Raw genomic sequence first — 17812 nt, 5'->3', positions numbered from 1 at the left:
GTTATGATCTTGCAAAACTGTATGTTTTGTAATTGTAAGAGCTTTTATGCTCTTGATCACTATTAATGAAATCAGATTGATTTTCTCTCAAAATAATAATAATAATAAATGCTCTTTCATTTCACTTCCTATGTCAAATGACATTGGTTTTGAAATTAATTATCTTACATGTTTTTGTTAGTAATTATAAAAAAAATTATGAATTATAAGAGCACAATAAAATAAAATTGAAAATTGAAGGGACACATGAATACAAGAAAATCAAAGGTGGAAGAATGTCTATATGCAATGAATATGCTTATTTATTAAGTGTTTTAAGTAAACTCTTAACCTTGATAAAGGAGAAGATATAATTATGATTATAGTTGAAAGTTAAAAAAAAAGTTATTAAGAAAAGGGTATTATTGTAATGTGAGGAAGGTGAGCATGTCCAATATGGAAATTTACGGAAACATCTAATCAATGAGCTTGCCATATCAAGCATTCCGATCCACTCACATCCTCCCTGTCAAACTCTTGTTCATCATCACATCATTCACCAATTCAAATCCAATATATTATTAATTTCTTTGAAATCTTTCCCGACAATATATATATCCTACCACTCCACACCACACCGCTCATTCATTCTTGTTCACTCCAATCTTTCTTTCACTCTCGATCGCTAAGTCTTTCTCCGAGATTTTCTTTCTAAGCCAATCTCTCTTTCTCTACTCTCTAACTCCGACAATGAACGCTCTCGCCGCGACGAACCGTAATTTCCGCCACGCGGCACGTTTACTTGGGTTGGACTCAAAGATTGAAAAGAGCCTCTTGATCCCTTTCAGGGAGATCAAGGTTGGAAGTTTTTGAGTTTTCAGTTCATGGGTTTCTGTTTATTTGGCGAGAATCTGTTTTCCCAGAAAGTTTGATCCGTCTTGCTGTTGTTGTTGTTTGATTAGGTGGAGTGCACGATTCCCAAGGACGATGGGAGTCTCGTGTCGTTCGTTGGCTTCAGAGTACAACATGACAATGCACGTGGGCCCATGAAGGGCGGGATCAGATATCATCCTGAGGTGTGGGGGTCACCTTTTTGCTTTCTGTTGATGCCTGGGTTTTGTCGTTTTGTCTCTGTTCAAATTTTTTGTTTGTTTCCCATTGAAATTGCTTTTGGGTTCTGTTTTCTTCTTCTTTCTTTGTTTTATTTTTGGGGGGATTTTAGTCGTCAGAACCCTTCTTTTTTATCTAACACTGGTATAGTGTCTTTTGGAAGATGATGTGGAAAACTAAATTGACCCAGTGTGTTAATCACAGTGATAAAATTTCATTGAACACACCCTTATAAGTACATTTCGTGAAGGTTGATGGTTTGGAAGAATTTGATTTTGTGGTTTCCCATCAGAAATTAATAAGGCAAGAAAGTAGAATATTATTTTAGAATCCTATACAAAAGGCTAAAGATTTATGGAACCGTTGTTTGTAAGTATAAGAAATCTCTTGGTTATTATTTACTTGTAATGGCACTCCATAAATATATGAGTCTTTCTTCTGGAAATTACTTCCAGATACATCCTCAATTCTCTCGGAATTTATGTTCAAGGATAAATGCATGCACCAATCTTCTGGATTTGCATGACTACCTGTAGGAGAAAAAATGCCCTGTCTTTCCCCTGCTTTGAGCAAACATTCTACATATTACTCACTTTCTTCCTGTGATCTATCTTGATGAAAAAGTGAAATGTAAAATTGGATCAGTATGTGAAATTCACAATTCTCTCTGTGGACTTATGATATGTCTGTTTTAAAAAGGTTGACCCTGATGAAGTGAATGCACTGGCTCAACTAATGACTTGGAAGACTGCTGTAGTAGACATTCCTTATGGAGGAGCAAAGGGTGGGATTGGATGCAACCCTAAGGATTTAAGTATGAGTGAGTTGGAGCGTCTCACTCGCGTCTTTACTCAGAAAATCCATGATCTCATTGGAATTCATACCGACGTTCCTGCTCCAGACATGGGAACTAATGCTCAGGTTTTCTGGCCTTGCTGACTGTTTTTTATGAATCTAGAATTTTCACACACATTCTCAATTTCATGGAGCTGATTTTTCTTCTCCATAACATGTCTAAAATCTCTTTGTACAGACTATGGCGTGGATTTTGGATGAGTACTCAAAATTTCATGGTCACTCACCGGCTATTGTGACGGGAAAGCCCATAGTAAGTACTTAGGACTGAAAATTCAAGAAGATTGGATAGATACCAAAGAAGATTGGAACCAAACATCTCTCTCTCTCTCTCTCTCTCTCTCTCTCTCTCTCTCTGTGTCTCTCACCTATAGCCATACTTTGGATTTTTTTTAGGACCTTGGTGGATCACTGGGTAGAGATGCTGCAACTGGGCGTGGTGTTGTATATGCAACAGAAGCTTTACTTGCTGAGTATGGAAAGTCAATTAAGGGTCTGAGATTTGTTATTCAGGTAGATTTGACATTTTGTTTTGATTTTCAACCCTCATTATATTTAAAAATGCCTTGATAGTCAAAATACTTCACCATCTTCTAAAGTTGTACTATTGTGATTGAATTGCCTAGGGATTTGGAAACGTTGGTTCTTGGGCAGCTAGGCTAATTCATGAGAGAGGTGGTAAAATCATTGCAGTGAGTGACATAACTGGTGCAGTTCATAACCCGAATGGAATTGATATAGTAGAATTGCTTAAGCATAAAGAAAGCTCTGGCAGTTTAAAAGATTTCAATGGTGGAGATGCGATGGATCCTAATGAACTGCTTGTACACGAATGCGACGTTCTCATCCCATGTGCTTTAGGTGGAGTTTTGAACAGGTTTGGACATTTTGTCAAGAAATTTCCTCCCCACCTTTTATTTTTCTACAGTACTGCATGCTGACCCTATAACTCCCACAATGTTGGGATTGCCTATTGTATGCAAATTGAGATGCACAATGCCATAGTTATTTGAGAGTTTGAGGATTCCTCTTATGAAACAAAAAAAGAACCCCTGCTCTAATTTTCTGCCAATAACTGTTTGTGAGTGTGTGCTCATACAGACATATGAAATGCAGTTACATATTTCCTTTTACTTCACAATATTTAGCATCCTTCAGTTGAGTTTTAGTCTAGTGGTATTTCTCTGCCTGGGGCTCAACCCATTGTGGGTATGGGAATAGTGGGATTAAGGGTCTTTTATCGTTATTTTTATAAATAAAAAAATCAAGTTGTAGTCGTGAATTCTATGTACTTTTAAGAACAGCACCAAAGCTTTTTCTTGAGACTCAGATTTGTTATGTAATTGTATCATTGTTCTTGCTATTTTATTTGAAATAAAAAATGAAGATGAATAAATCTATGTACCTGATCAAAAATATCTTATGCCTCCTCCGTTAGGAAATAGTTACATAACTCAAAAGTGTTTATGGGTGAAAACTCTTTTGCTATCTGTGTGTGGATAAATAAAGAAAGATTGGTTTTTAGCTAAATTTTCTGATTTACTGGATCCCAAATCATTTTGCCTGAATTCCTTTGTAGGGAAAATGCTGCAGACGTGAAGGCCAAATTCATAATTGAGGCAGCAAACCATCCTACCGATCCGGAAGCAGATGAGGTAAGGTTGCATTTCTATTTTTTCAGACCTATATGTTGTGAAAAGTTAGGTTCTGATACATGATATTATATTAGTGCAGATTCTATCCAAGAAAGGAGTTATAATACTCCCAGACATATATGCAAATGCTGGAGGCGTGACCGTCAGCTATTTTGAGTGGGTTCAGGTAACACAAGAGATCTGTTCTCTCCATTGAATCTCTGATATATGTTCAAGTAGATTCATTACATTTGAAGGAGAATTACATGTTGCAGTTTTTTTTTTTTTTTTGCAGAACATTCAAGGATTTATGTGGGATGAAGAAAAGGTAAATGCGGAACTTAAGAGGTACATGACTGGAGCTTTTCACAAAGTCAAGGACATGTGCAAGTCACATGATTGCAATCTTCGGATGGGTGCCTTCACACTAGGGGTTAACCGGGTTGCACGTGCCACCCTTTTAAGGGGTTGGGAAGCATAAATAGCTTCCTTTCAGTCTTCTGATTTTCCATTTTCCCCATCTTTTATCTCCGAACTTATCGCTAATCACAGCAGAAGAAAGTTATTCTTACCTCCTGCAAAGTCTTATATTTGTTCAAATTTCCATAATCATCAAGGGGGATTTGTTTTATTGAGCAAGATTATTTCTTACCACCAAGTTGTTAAGAAGATGTGTTAATCATCATTATTTTCGTTTTTGTTTGAGACTGAAATTCCCATCTTTCATGTTCCATTTGAAACCAACAGGGGCATGTAAGTTTTGGTCTTCAGGCTCTACTTATGTTCCTTCATTGCCCTAAAGTGTAATCAGCATCCACATTTTAATGGTGAATAATATTTCTTTCTATTAGATTGTTTGTCAGAGTAAAGGGAATTCCAGCTCAACTTATTATCAATTTTATCTTCACAACTAGTCAGCCTGGCCATGGAAATTTGGTACCTCCATAAAGTTCAAAAATGCTGAATGCAGATGCAAATAAAACAGTTTGCCCATAACTTCACTGACAAAAAACAGGGGAGGGAAAGATAAGCTTTTTTATTTCAAAGCATGGGCTTCTCCCCTACTTCCTATCTATAAGGCCATTTAAAGCAGTAAAATGAAAAAGAAAATATACCAGAAAAGAAGAAAAAGGCCAAAACAAGAGCTAGCTTTCTTAGAACAGCCATGGCTTCCGTTGCCATTACTGCCTCATTGCACATAGCATGCAGAACACATCATGTCACCAAGAAACAGCAGCCCCAACCAGGACCTGCGCGCTCTCTGGTGTCCAAGCAGGCAACCTATGTTGCTCTGGATGTCGAAGGCCAAAAGGGTTTGAATATGGCAGAACACGATGAGAGGGCTACTTTAGACATTAATAAATCAAAGAATGCCATAGATGAAGTCGAGAATGGTTTGGAGACAGGGCCTTCTGCTCCAAAATTTGCAGACAAGCGGTGGAAGAATGGGACGTGGGATCTAAATATGCTTGTCAAGAATGGAAAAATGGATTGGGATGGTGTGATTACTGCAGGTAAGGCTCTCTCTCTCTCTCTGTGATGTTCAGAAAAAAAAAATGGTTTTATCTTTTTCATCACAACCATTGTCAGCACTGAGAGCTACATTAGTTTCTTTGTATATTTCACATGTTTTGGTCTTGCAGAAGCTAGGAGAAGGAAGTTTCTTGAATTGTACCCAGAAGCAGCAACAAACCAAGAACCAGTGCTCTTTAGGAGTTCTATTATTCCTTGGTGGGCATGGCTCGTTAGATCCTATCTTCCTGAAGCCGAGCTGCTCAATGTTTATAACCAAAACCTTTAGCACACACAACGCTTGTTAGAATATTAATTAAATAAATATTTTTTATCAGCTTAATTTTTTTAGATAAATGGTAATTTTAACCTTCTATTTCAATCAAATATTCAAGATATCTAAGAGTTTAAGCTGGAGTTTAAAACTTAAATTTTTGAAATAAGTGATGATCGCATCTTCTTGTAGGTCGAGCTGCAATGGTGGGATTCTTCATGGCATACTTGGTTGATGCATTAACCGGGCTTGACGTGGTTGGCCAAACTGGGAATTTCCTATGCAAGGCAGGACTCTTCGTGACGGTCATCTCTGTGATACTCTTCAGGCGAACCCAAGATTTTGAGACCCTGAAAAGGCTTGCCGATGAGGCTACCTTCTATGACAAGCAATGACAAGCATCGTGGCAAGACAAAAATGCAAGCACCGGCGCTCTGGAGCAAAATGGGAAGAGAAATTAGTTTTGCATAGATTGTCAGAAAAGTTAGGACTATAATATGCGTTGGATTTGCATGTCGATCATTTTGTTTGGACGATATAGCTTGAAAACAACAAATGCTATATAATGTTATAAGTCCTCCTAAAGTCATCTTAGGGTCCTTCCAAATGTGATGTGACTTTTAAAATTACTGTTAAATTTGAGATGTGATGTATTGAATTTTGATTTATTGGTGATTTTAAAAGCCTCATCATATTTGGGATGACTCCAGAAAAACTCTAAAAAGATTTATAGCATTACTCCAATATTTTTTTTTTTTTACTTTTTAGTGATTCTCCATTTTTGTTGTCGTTGTGAGATGGCAAAAAAGTAATATAAAAGAGTAAAAGTTAATATATATATATATATATATATATATATATATATTTGCCATTACCTTTTATTTATTTATTTATTTTTATTTTTATTTTTTGCCATCCGATGCGAACCAATTAATTTAAAACACAGAAAAATGATAAATAGATTCATTCGAGGGAGCCATAACCTCCGATGTCTACTTCGAGTGAGCCGAGAACTCCTAAAATACAAAGACGGTATTATAATACCAATAATCAACTCCCTTTCATTCATTAGCAAATGCCATTATATAATATAAATAATCTTAAGGTGATAGATGTCTATAGTGAATAGAATATTATCACTTAACTCCTATATATCCTAATAAAATATCACTACTCCTTGTCTCATGTAAAGAAGACTATTATTGATAACTCTTACCATTATCTACTATTATCTAGATAAAACCTCTAATTATTAGGATGGTATCATCATCCCAAGTCACTTTTTTGCAAAAATCTTTTTATTGTTGATGTTGTCAACAGAACAATCGGGATATATTTTGTTCGAGTGATGATAAACATCACACGGGCGTGCATGAAAAGTGTTCATGCACGCCCATGTGATTTAATATTTTAAAATATTATATTTTAATATTTTAATTATAATAAAAAAATAAAATTAAACACGAGCGTGCATGACTGTTATAATTAAAATATTAAAATATAATATCTTAAAATATTAAATCACACGGGCGTGCATGACTGTTCATGCACGCCCGGAGTGATGTATATCATCACTCATTTTGTTCATATTGTAGGCATCTAAGGGATGTATGTATGAGAAACCGCAGAATTAGATTTTCTATTTTTTGATAATATTAGGTTAGGTTGACTTGAATAGGCCGAAGCAATATTGATGTAACGTCTAAAAGAAAAATTATAGAAATTATTCCCTTGCTCTTTTTTTTTTTTTTTGGATACATTTCCATACTTTAGATAGGAAAATTAATTGTGCAATCCATATGTGATTCATGCAAATCTAATAATAAATTTACAACAACAAAAATGAATTAGAGATGCCTAAAGAGAATAATGGGTAACAACTCTTAATTCCAAATCAGGACCGTCTATTCCTTTCTACACGTGAACCTTAGTAACACGTGGTGATGAAATAGTAGTGTAATATACATGGATTGAACTACATAGGGCCTTGGAGCCTAATGTTTTCTTAAAATTTTTAAAAATGCTTTTAATTTTTTTTTAAAAAAATTAGAATATGCACCCTTCCAATTTTTTTATTTTATTTTTAACTTTTGCCGTCCAAATTATACGATAGTATACATCATTATTTTCTAACGATAAGACCACAACACAGAAAGCAAGTGGTCTTGGCCTCTATCCTTTTGCTTAGAGTTCACATGTGAAAAGAAGGCATTTTTGGTGCGAAAATAGCGTGCCGTGGATGACAATGCTGTCGATGTCACCGTCGCAGTACATAACTCCCTTGACATAAACTCATTTTTCTCGATTAGAGAAAAAGAAAAAAGAAAAAAGAAAACTCTACCTCCAACGGACCAATAAAACCTCCTCTCTTGCAGGCTGGCAGGCGGCAGCTACCAAAATAACTGAAACCTCCGATCTTTGTTTCTCGGTGTCTCTGACCGAAATGGCATCAGCGTCGCCGCCGCTCCAGGACAAAGCGGACGCCGAGCGGCGGCTACGGGAGGCGGAGGACAGGCTGCGCGAGGCCATCGAGGAGCTCCAGCGCCGGCAGCGCAAGGCCGGGGCCGCGCGTGGGCCGCACCAGAACCAACAGCAGCATCAGCACTGCCCGCCATGCGACCACGGCGCTGAAACGTCGTGCGTGGCCAACGCCATCGGAAACCTCTGCCAGAGCTTCCTCCTCTCCTACGGCGTCCGCGTCGGCGTCGGCATCCTACTCCGCGCTTTCAAGCTCGCCCGCCGCCAGTCCTACTCCTCCCTCCTCGATCTTAAGGTCGGCATTATCTGTTTCCTTTTCTTGTTGTTGTTGTTGTTGTGGATTGAATAGGCTTGTGAGTGATCGGTGATGAAATTGATTGGAATTAGGGTTTTGGAATTAGAAAGAAATGCTACGAATTTGAAATAACAATGCTGATCTTGTTGATTGCTGTGAAAAAGAAAAAGGGAAATCTAGAATATAAATATTATCCATCAATTGTTATTGTATATTTGTATGTGTGAGGACTGAGGACGCCTTTTTTTTTTTTTTTTGGCAGCAACTTGTCTCAGAAAAAGATCTAATAGTAAGAGAGGAAGCATGCCGAATCGGTTTATTTTTTGGTGGCTTCACTGGGTCTTATCATGCCCTTAGATGTTTGTTGAGAAAGTTGAGAAAGAAAGAGACGCCATTCAATGCGTAAGTATGCACAGAGAATATGATTTGCTCATTTTAATTTTGAGTCATTCTTGGTATGTCTTTTGGTTTACTTTGCAACGCCTTGAAGTTATTGAGTCATGATAATGCATATTCCTCGTTTATGACTTTGTTTAAGGTGATGATGGAGCAGCATTTTAGCAGGTTCAGTAGCCGGATTGTGTATTTTAGCGCTAGAGGATTCTAACCGGAGGCGCACACTTGCTCTATATCTTTTGGCCAGGTTAGGCCAGGTACGTAAACTGCTTACAATCTAATTGATTTTGACATGCCCTCTGAAGCAATCAGAGTCTTTTGTGTGTGCTTGTGCGCAAGCACACCAGTCTAATGGTTGTTTTCTTATCCTATCAGTGTGCTTATAATTCTGCAAAGTCTAAGAACAAGTTTCACCTTTGGGGAAGCCATTGGAGGCATGGAGATTCTTTGCTCTTTGCTTTAGCATGTGCTCAGGTACCATAAAGTTCATTTTGACTTGTGAAGCTGTTATTAACTTGAGAAAAAATTTCAAATCTGTTATGCCTGCCCACCTGCATGCACTATACAATTGCTAGTTGGATAGATTTTAACTAGAAGAACATAAGTATTTATGATTGATGGTCAAGTCATGCCAAATAGTGACTAGTGTTGTTCCTTTGACAGTATTATACCTAAGCAGGAGAGAGTTCATGTTACCCATGGAATTATTTGTGATGGATGAAGTGGACTTATACTTTGCGACCAGCCTATCTCTATCCTATAGGAGGGGATATTTAATAGACAAATATACAACCAGCCATGCTGTTATGAAATTGAGTGTTGGGTGATTTAGCAAAAAACTGTCCATGATTTCTGCCTAAGTTGGATCTAAATGTTGAGACTTGAGATAAATGAGTGCTAAGCTGAAGAAAGCAGATTTAAAGTTGGGAGCATCAAACAGTTGATGAAGATTTTGTGTGTAACGAAGGAAAGAGAAGGCAACTGTTCAGAAAGGATATGGATGGAGTTAGTGAGCAATTTTGTGTCTGCTTATGCTTGGTGAACAAGTGTGGAACAAGAACTTTTATGAGTCAAGTTGATAATTTGCAATCTAAACTGGATACTAGAAGAAAAGAACTAAGGGCCAGATTGTTTATCCTGTCACTTTGCAAAAGTTACTGTGAAGAAGCTGCTGTCGTTTTGTTTTTTTTGTGTGGCTAAAAGCTTGTCTGATAAATGTGTTGCATAAACAGATATATGCAGCTCAAATGCTTTGCCTAGTTTTTGGTAAATATTGTTGTAAATGTGTTGTGAATGTATAAGATGACCAAAACGTATTCCTTGGAATGATTGAAGAAAAACAAAAGGGTTATCATGGGAATTTCGGAAATAATAATACAAATAAATTTGATCATTCAAAAATAATTCATTAAACTAGGGGCTTGCTGCCTGCTAGCAAAGTGGCCCTGGATCACAGCCTCCTGGCTGCTTCTCAAAATCTGCTGCAAGGTTTTACTGAACACATCAGCATCTGCTTTTGCTCTAGAAAGCAGCCGTCTCGCTGCCAAAAGCTTTACCAAACAGGCCCTAATAATAGTGCTGTGAAATAGAATTAAAACTATTTTACTATTACATAACTGGCGTGCATGGTTTGGGAAGCATGTATTTTAGGTTTTGGAAATGCAGAAAAAGGGTGTAGGACATCTGGTTTAAATGTTGTTAGATTTTTGTGAGCTTCAGAGACAAGAAGTTGAAGAATTGGATATAAACATGGTGCAGGAAACAGTAACTTAAGGTGTTTTCTTGAAGGTTGGTTTCCACGGTTATATGTTTGTGAAGGGCAGGGGAATATATGTGGTGCTAGGGTTTGTAAAAGGTATAAAGCATGTAGAGTTTTGGGCTGCAATTAAGGAATCCAAGACCATGATGGGGTCCATGGATAGTGTCCTCAAATTGTATATTAGAATCATAGAATTGCAGGATAAGATATTACTATCACCAACTGCATGTAAAAATTCCTTTGACTCTAAAGCCAAAGACCCCAATCTTAATCTGTTCAGCCTATTTTCCTCTGGTATAATCCTAAGCTCCACTCGGTTAACTGCTTGCTTGTGACACAAGTGTAAGATAGAGTAGGACTTGCTCAGATATTGCATGTGAGCGCCTTATAATAAATTTCAAAATTGTGGAAATTTGAAGCTAGACAGATAAGTAGCAAGTGTAAGATAGAGTAGGACTCTCTGTGTGCACTTGTGTTTTTTGGATAATACTATAGTATAAGGTCTGTGATTCCTTGAATGCTGTTTTGCTTGGTATAGAATATGTGAGGTGAAATGACTGTCTCTTCCCCTATTTGTGATGCAAGCTAGTAAATACCTTCTTGATTGATAAGCTAGCTACATACACATGCCTAGTGGGGTTCGAACCCATTGCTTCATCCTCCACCCTGTTTGTGGAAGAGGAGGTGCCCTGAGTTATGGCTCATTGGCAAGCTCAGTTGGCTTCTTTTGTTGTATTTACTTACTTTTAAGCTGGCACATTAATATTAGCACTGCCCTATCATTGACTCATTCACCTATGTAAACATATTGAAATTGTGTTTCTTTTAAGATGTTAACACCTTATCAGAATTTGATTGGAATTTCTTAACTCTATGCTTACCAGCGTTCTGTCAAAATATCCATTAGTAAGTTAATTTTATATCTTCTCTTATCTTACTGGTTGATGCACTCATTTCAGGTTATGTATGCCTTTGTAATGCGTCCTGAGAGCTTGCCGAAATCATATGAAGACTTCATCCAGAAGACTGGCCCAGTTGCGAAGCCTGTATACAAGGCTGTAAGGGACAGCTGTAGAGGTTACCCTGTGGATGTGGTCTCACTCTCTGCTTACTTATCTGACAGAAGGAATTCGAACTATGCAAAGTTGGAAGAGTTTCCATCCATTATTCCGTGTTCTGTTGTTCATCCAGACACAAATTCATGTTTAGTGCACAATGCAAATGCAACATCAGCTACATTCAGGAAAACATTTCCACTTTACTTCTCTTTGACCTTCGTACCATATGTTGTTTTGCACCTACAAAAGGTACTTTCTTCACTCAGGTTGTTTCTTTTGGCACTACCCTGATCTCTAATATCACAATCAGTCAATCACCACATATTTCACCTCGTAATTTTCATTGACATTACCATTATTGCCATCTCAACCTACGTGGATGTTACCAGATTAATGTAAATACTTCAATTTACAGCACCATTTTCATCTCCACCTTCACCAATACTAGCAGCCATGTGTTTTTGTTCATGTTTGGCTTCATGGACATTATTGGTCAATAACAGACATCTGCACCACAACTACCTCCATTCTTTTTGGCTGTACTAATAGTGATAAAGATACTTTTATGCTACGTGGATAAAGATTGCTTTTATGTTTTAGTTTTGTTCTTCCTGAACCTCCACTGAAATACAGCAATGTAACTCCATGTACGTAATAGTGTAAGTGATATTTTTCCTGAGTTTTAGAATCTCGCTTTGTGCATTGCTGCCGCATAAAGAATGTTACACTTAGTGATATTATTGGAAATATAATGGTAAAAAGTGTCTACTTTCATCAAATATCTCTAATTATAAATTCTTGAAATCCAGTAGGAAATTATAGGATAACTTTTGCTGTGTGTTTTTTTTTTCCCTGGTTTTGGTCCAAGTAGTGGAGTCCTGTGTTGTTGGTTTCATTTGGCTTATTTTCAAGACCTTAGAACTTCCCTGTTCCTATTTTTCTTGGTAAGCGGTTTATCTATATGACTTTTGCGGTGTGTAATTCCTGTGCCTTCTTTGCATTTGTGCTTAACAAACCATGAACAAATGATAGGAAAGCAAATATTGCTGAGCATTTACTGTTATTCCATACATCTTATGCGTGAGAATTGGCATTTCTTTTCCCAAGATCATGCACCAGGTATGGCTTGGTACACATACATTTGGTTGTCCAAATAGACTTAGAATGACTGTCTCTTCGGGATATCAGCTCTATTATTAATAAAGGCATAACAATTCTGGTATTCCTGCTAATATTAACTTCCATGTTCTTTATGTCGAATTCATTTTATACATGTATTACGTGGTGTGTTTTTGTGATGGTTGAGATGTGCTATATACTGATGACTAGGAACCAGGACAAAAACAAACTTCTTTTTAATGCAATGAACAGCTGTTTCTGTGTTATCTTGAAATTGTGAGGGATTTTTATTTATTTAGACTAGCCTTGGATAACATGCTACGTCTCTGGAAATATTGTTGTTATTAATTTTAGTTACATGATACCTTTTCAGTTCATGGATGCTCCTGCTCGTACCTGCTGGCTTGCTGTCAAGGGGGCTGTTCGCTCAACAGCATTTCTGTCGGCTTTTGTTGGAATTTTTCAGGTAGCTGTCTCTTAATCTGACATCCAAATCTTTGGTTAAATCTGCATGATCATGTACTTAGTTTTAATGCTTGGGCAATGCAAGGGAGTGATATGTACGCATAGAAAAGTTGCATCAAAAGACCACAAGCTTGTATATTGGATCGCAGGCAGTATATCTGCACTTTCTGTATTATTGGAGAAAAAAGCTAGACGAAGGGAACTTGCTTTATATGTTCTTCCACGGGCCGGAGAGTCTCTTTGGTATATCTTAGTGAACCGCCAGCTGCTTCCAGATATTAGGAATGCTGAGGTATTGCCAACTTTGTTACCTTCCTATTTTCATTCTTCTGAAAGCACTTTTTTCATGAAAAATGTTATATACCACATATTTATCCCACAACTATCCCGTCTCAACAAATCCTTAGATTTTATATTACACCAGACGCCAAAAATTGACACTTTTCAACTGTGACAGGTGTTTTTATTTTGTATGTGTATGGGAGGAATCATGTACTATTTAGAGTATGAACCAGACACCATGGCTCCATTCCTCAGGGGCTTGATTCGCCGGTTCCTTGCCAGCAGAATTAGCAATCCTGGCTCTTTATCAAATCGTAATGCCTCCAGCGCATATTTACAAGCTCTTGATGCCATAAAGGATCCAAAATTGCCTGAAACTCAGCCAGCTGAAGCTTCCGCTTCTCAAAAGTACAATCTTGAATCCATACCAGGACTATAAGTTAGGATTAGAGAGGGAGTGGGGTTGGGGGTGGATACTGCCCCCTGATTTTTTTTTTCTTCTTTTTGTCAATAGGTTAATATGGAAGTCTTCTGCTATGAGTTATATTAAGAAAAAAAAAAATAGTTCCATATCAATTTCTTATTACGAATGCATAAAAAGCAACGCGATTACATAAACTTAAGCATCTGGTTTGGCTTCCTGATTTGTAAGAATTGTTGATTGTGTTATACAATGCTTAATAATTCCATTGAAGACAGTTGTTTGATCATGCTGTGTCACGTTATTTTGTATGAATATTTTTTTGGTCACAAGAAAGAACCTCACCTAATCCATCTTTGAAAGACGTGACATTTATAATTTTTTACAGTAGTCGACAAACGCAATGGATATTGAATTAATTCTTTATTTCATTCTAAGGTGGCATCTTTTCTCAAGTGTAGAAGATTATCCAAAATGTTTAATTATTTCCCATATGCTTTTAATATAAGCACTACATCTGAGGAGAAAACAACTTCACATCTTCCACCAAGAAGGATGGATAGAAGGCTGCTTGAGGCGGCTCAAACAGGAAATGTCCAACACTTGCACCAATTGCTTAAAGAAAGCCCCCATATCCTCCATTCTGTTGCATTGGCTTCTGCCGAGAATCCCTTACACGTTGCTTCCATCGGCGGCCATGTTGAGTTTGCCAAGGAGATCCTACGGTGGAAACCAGAGTTTGCCAGAGAATTGAATCAAGATGGTCTTAGCCCCATGCACATGGCGTCAGCCAACAGACACGTGGAGATCGTCAGAGAGCTGCTGAGAGTTGACGGAAATCTGTGTCGTTTGGAGGGGAGGGAGAAGAAGACTCCTCTTCATTATGCAGCTGTTAAAGGAAGGGTTGACGTGATAGCTGAAATGCTTTTGGCTTGTCCAGAGTGTGTTGAAGATGTTTCTGTGCATGGGGAGACTGCTTTGCACCTTGCTGTGAAGCACAGCCAATTTGAAGCAGTCAAAGTTTTGGTAGAATGGGTCGGAGAGATGAAGAAAAATACTGTGAATTTCAAGGATGAGCAAGGGAATACAATTCTTCACATAGCGGCATGGAAAAAGCAACGCCAGGTGAGTACGCTTAACTACAATCTTAATTTTATATACATAGTAGTTTTTAGACACTATTTCCTTATAAGCCGGTTTTCAATTGTGAGTTCTACCCAAAATTTGTATAATTTTGTACTAAAGTTAGTCATCACATTAAGTATGGGATTAGGTGAGAGTTGCGGTTTTGTGGTCGAATCACTGAGGAGGCGATCTATAAGTTGGATTAAAATGTCTTAGTACTATGTATGTGCATCATATTAAGCCATTAATTTTATTTTTTTATTTTTGTTGAGAAAATTTGTTATCATATATCAAATCAAAGAAAGAGCATGTTGCTCATTCAAAATTACATCATGGATACAGTCAGGAGTGTCCTCCATCCAAACCTTATACATGAAAATCTGTTTGGCCACATTGGCTAGTCTATGGGCCGCTGTATTAGCACTTAGCATCTCGACGTAAAAAAATGCACTGCCATCCTTTGAGGGATTGTAGGACTCTCTGTGTGTCTGTCACTATATGTCCATACCAAGACATATTAATTTCCTTCGAACAAATCACATTTATCACTACTTGTGCGTCTCCCTCTAGAATGATGTTTTGTATGCCCAACTCCTGACAAAAACACACTGCATAGTAGGCTCCCAATGCTTCAGCCGAGCTAGGGTCAGGTGAGCCCAACCTTGTATGACTCTTTGCTGCAATGACATTGCCCTCATGATCACGCACCACTATCCCCACTCCCATCCGCTCCTATCGCAAGTCCAAACTTACATCCCAATTCGCCTTAATCCAACCGTCCGGAGGAGATCTCCAACAATGCCATTAAATATTAATAGGTGAGTGAAAGTCGTAAAAAAAAATGGTTGTTATCGGGTTAGTAGAGTCCATAGAGTCGGTCCACGTAAATATCGGCTACGGAGCGTGGTAATTTGTCATAATCTTAAGTGTTCCACATGATTTAAGTATAATCTTAATTATATGTATATGAGCTCTTGGCTCGTAAATTTATGATATAATAGATAATGAAGTTGGATAACTATCCGCAAAAAGTCAACCTTGATGAGATTTCTCTACCGGCCTAATCTATTTAATTAGGAATATCTTCGACTGACCCCAAATTTGTCATTTTCATGGTGGTATGTTTTAAAAACAGATTGCTTATTGAGCAATATAATTGGCTTTATTTAACATTTAATAGATAGAAGCTATCCAGAAAGCCCTCCTCATTGAGCATGCTTTATTTTTGGTCAACCATCCACCTAAAAACTATGCGCTACGTGGCTTTCAAGATGATCAAAGTTGTAGCTATCCTAATCAACTATCTTTGACCAGACTTTGTACCTTTAAAAAAATAAAAAATCAGGATTTCCACCTATCTGGACAAGGACTAGAGAAATGCAGCAAGACACTTTCTTTTTAGCATAGTTAATCAGAGGATATTAGCTGAAACATATAAACCGGTTTGACTTTTTGTTTAGCTAGGTAGAACTATGATTTCATTGTCTTGTTTCATTTATAATCACTTGTCCTAAAAGTTTAAGCTGATAAGAAGAGATATATTTAGAACATGTTTAAGATTGCGTTTGGGAAATAAAGCTTTTAAGTAAAAAAGAATTTTTAGGCAAAATCTTCATTTTTAAGCTTTGTCAAAAGTGCTTTTTGGTAATTTTTTGGCTTTTTTTACCATTAAAAGAGCTTTTAATTTTTTTTTACCAAATGAGTACTTTTTTTTTTTTTTTTCAAACAGATTTTTTAAGTGTTAAAAGCACTTTTAAGCCCCTCAAACACAATCTCAAACCGGCCCTTAATCACTTAATCATATTATTTTAACAATTTCCCTCATGCGTGGGCTCAAACTCTTTTTTAATAAGTGATGCTCAATACGTGAAATATTTAATTTAAATAGGTGATGCCCAACACGTAGAATATTTAATTTAAATGGGGAGTGATTTAACGGAGTCAAAGTTCAATCATATGACCTTTGGATTTGATACCATGTGAAATCACCAGTTACCTCAAAAGCTTAAACTAATAAGAAGAGATATATTTACATGTCCTACATGAGTTATGCATGTATATATGTATCTGTATTATGGTCCCATATTTATAGGCTCCTTAATATACAACATTATTTTCCCGGCATGCAGGTGATAGAGTTGTTGCTCTGCAATGGAGCTACAACTTCCCTTGCCATGGAAGTAAACGCCATCAACCATAGCGGTCTAACCGCCCTCGACTTGCTAATGATTTTCCCAAGCGAAGCTGGTGATAGAGAAATCCAAGAGATCCTTAGAGCTGCAGGAGCCATCAGCGCAAGAGATGGCCACAATCTTCTCACTCCCGCTGCCTCCTCTCTTAACCGAACGGCAGCATCAAGGACAAGGAGCTCTCTTATGCAGCCCAAGAATATGGTGGAGTATTTCAAGTTCAAAAAGGGTCGAGATTCTCCCAGCCATGCTCGTGACTCCTTGCTTGTTATCTCTGTTCTCGTGGCAACTGCAACATACCAAGTGGGATTGAGTCCCCCCGGTGGCGTTTGGGTGGATGGTGATCTAAGAGGGCAGGCAATAATGGGTTATAATAGCCCAGTTACGTTTCTATTTTTCATGCTTTTCAACTCTGTTGGGTTTTCGGTGTCTCTTTTCATGATCAAGATCCTCACCGCCAATTTTCCAATGCATTTCGAGCTTCAGATCAGCACGGCCACCATGTTCGTCACGTATGGTATTGCAGTGGTTACCATTGCGCCAAATCGGCTGAAGCTCTACATAACTATATTTACATCAGTTTTGCCTTCAATGGTGTGGCCCGTTGCCAGGGGGGTGAGACATCTTATATGGAAGCTTAGAAATTCATACAGATTAAGCTCTGAATGCTAGCCGTGAATCGGATTTAATCTGTATAATTTTCTCGAATGAGTGCAATTCATAGAAGTGCCTTTTCAATCAGCCTACCATGTGAACAGTCACCTAAACAGCTTTCTTTGTCAATTAATTATCAAACAAATTTCATAAATAACTGTATTTTAAGAGTCATTAAATTCAAACAGATTGATCGCACTTTCTACC

At 37.6% G+C, this 17812-nt stretch overlaps 3 protein-coding genes and 1 pseudogene across 3 annotated transcripts; all 4 read left to right on the top strand.

Annotated features, from left to right (window-relative positions):
• The first annotated feature begins 424 nt into the window (after positions 1 to 424).
• LOC132189428 (glutamate dehydrogenase 2) lies at positions 425 to 4428 on the top strand. The gene is made up of 9 exons (XM_059604169.1): positions 425 to 837; positions 942 to 1055; positions 1789 to 2010; positions 2123 to 2197; positions 2341 to 2457; positions 2571 to 2821; positions 3524 to 3599; positions 3679 to 3765; positions 3874 to 4428. Exons 1-9 carry the CDS (start codon positions 730 to 732, stop codon positions 4057 to 4059), a joined length of 1236 nt encoding a protein of 411 aa, XP_059460152.1. The 5' UTR covers positions 425 to 729; the 3' UTR covers positions 4060 to 4428.
• Positions 4429 to 4743: 315 nt separating this feature from the next.
• LOC132191011 (light-harvesting complex-like protein 3 isotype 1, chloroplastic) lies at positions 4744 to 5825 on the top strand (annotated as a pseudogene).
• Positions 5826 to 7664: 1839 nt separating this feature from the next.
• LOC132189448 (uncharacterized) lies at positions 7665 to 13923 on the top strand. Its single transcript, XM_059604186.1, has 8 exons — positions 7665 to 8137; positions 8400 to 8539; positions 8691 to 8790; positions 8909 to 9007; positions 11252 to 11599; positions 12843 to 12935; positions 13020 to 13226; positions 13392 to 13923. The coding sequence occupies exons 1-8, from the start codon at positions 7808 to 7810 to the stop codon at positions 13653 to 13655; spliced, it is 1581 nt and encodes a 526-aa protein (XP_059460169.1). The 5' UTR covers positions 7665 to 7807; the 3' UTR covers positions 13656 to 13923.
• A 223-nt stretch (positions 13924 to 14146) lies between these two features.
• LOC132189449 (ankyrin repeat-containing protein BDA1-like) lies at positions 14147 to 17723 on the top strand. The gene is made up of 2 exons (XM_059604187.1): positions 14147 to 14762; positions 16892 to 17723. The coding sequence occupies exons 1-2, from the start codon at positions 14193 to 14195 to the stop codon at positions 17621 to 17623; spliced, it is 1302 nt and encodes a 433-aa protein (XP_059460170.1). The 5' UTR covers positions 14147 to 14192; the 3' UTR covers positions 17624 to 17723.
• Positions 17724 to 17812: the final 89 nt, after the last annotated feature.

The sequence above is a fragment of the Corylus avellana genome, chromosome ca8, assembly GCF_901000735.1.
Source record: "Corylus avellana chromosome ca8, CavTom2PMs-1.0".
NCBI classification, from domain to species: domain Eukaryota; kingdom Viridiplantae; phylum Streptophyta; class Magnoliopsida; order Fagales; family Betulaceae; genus Corylus; species Corylus avellana.
This window is presented reverse-complemented; position numbering and strand designations above follow the sequence as displayed.

What these genes read in the sequence shown, in the direction of transcription:
- LOC132189449 (XM_059604187.1), top strand. Translation starts at nt 14,193, where the DNA reads ATGGATAGAAGGCTGCTTGAGGCGGCTCAAACAGGAAATGTCCAACAC. An exon ending in CATGGAAAAAGCAACGCCAG is followed by an intron (nt 14,763 to 16,891) that starts GTGAGTACGCTT and finishes CCCGGCATGCAG; the next exon opens with GTGATAGAGTTGTTGCTCTG.
- LOC132189428 (XM_059604169.1), top strand. Translation starts at nt 730, where the DNA reads ATGAACGCTCTCGCCGCGACGAACCGTAATTTCCGCCACGCGGCACGT. An exon ending in TCCCTTTCAGGGAGATCAAG is followed by an intron (nt 838 to 941) that starts GTTGGAAGTTTT and finishes TTGTTTGATTAG; the next exon opens with GTGGAGTGCACGATTCCCAA. An exon ending in TTGTGACGGGAAAGCCCATA is followed by an intron (nt 2,198 to 2,340) that starts GTAAGTACTTAG and finishes GATTTTTTTTAG; the next exon opens with GACCTTGGTGGATCACTGGG.
- LOC132189448 (XM_059604186.1), top strand. Translation starts at nt 7,808, where the DNA reads ATGGCATCAGCGTCGCCGCCGCTCCAGGACAAAGCGGACGCCGAGCGG. An exon ending in AAAGAGACGCCATTCAATGC is followed by an intron (nt 8,540 to 8,690) that starts GTAAGTATGCAC and finishes ATGATGGAGCAG; the next exon opens with CATTTTAGCAGGTTCAGTAG. An exon ending in TTTTGGCCAGGTTAGGCCAG is followed by an intron (nt 8,791 to 8,908) that starts GTACGTAAACTG and finishes TTATCCTATCAG; the next exon opens with TGTGCTTATAATTCTGCAAA.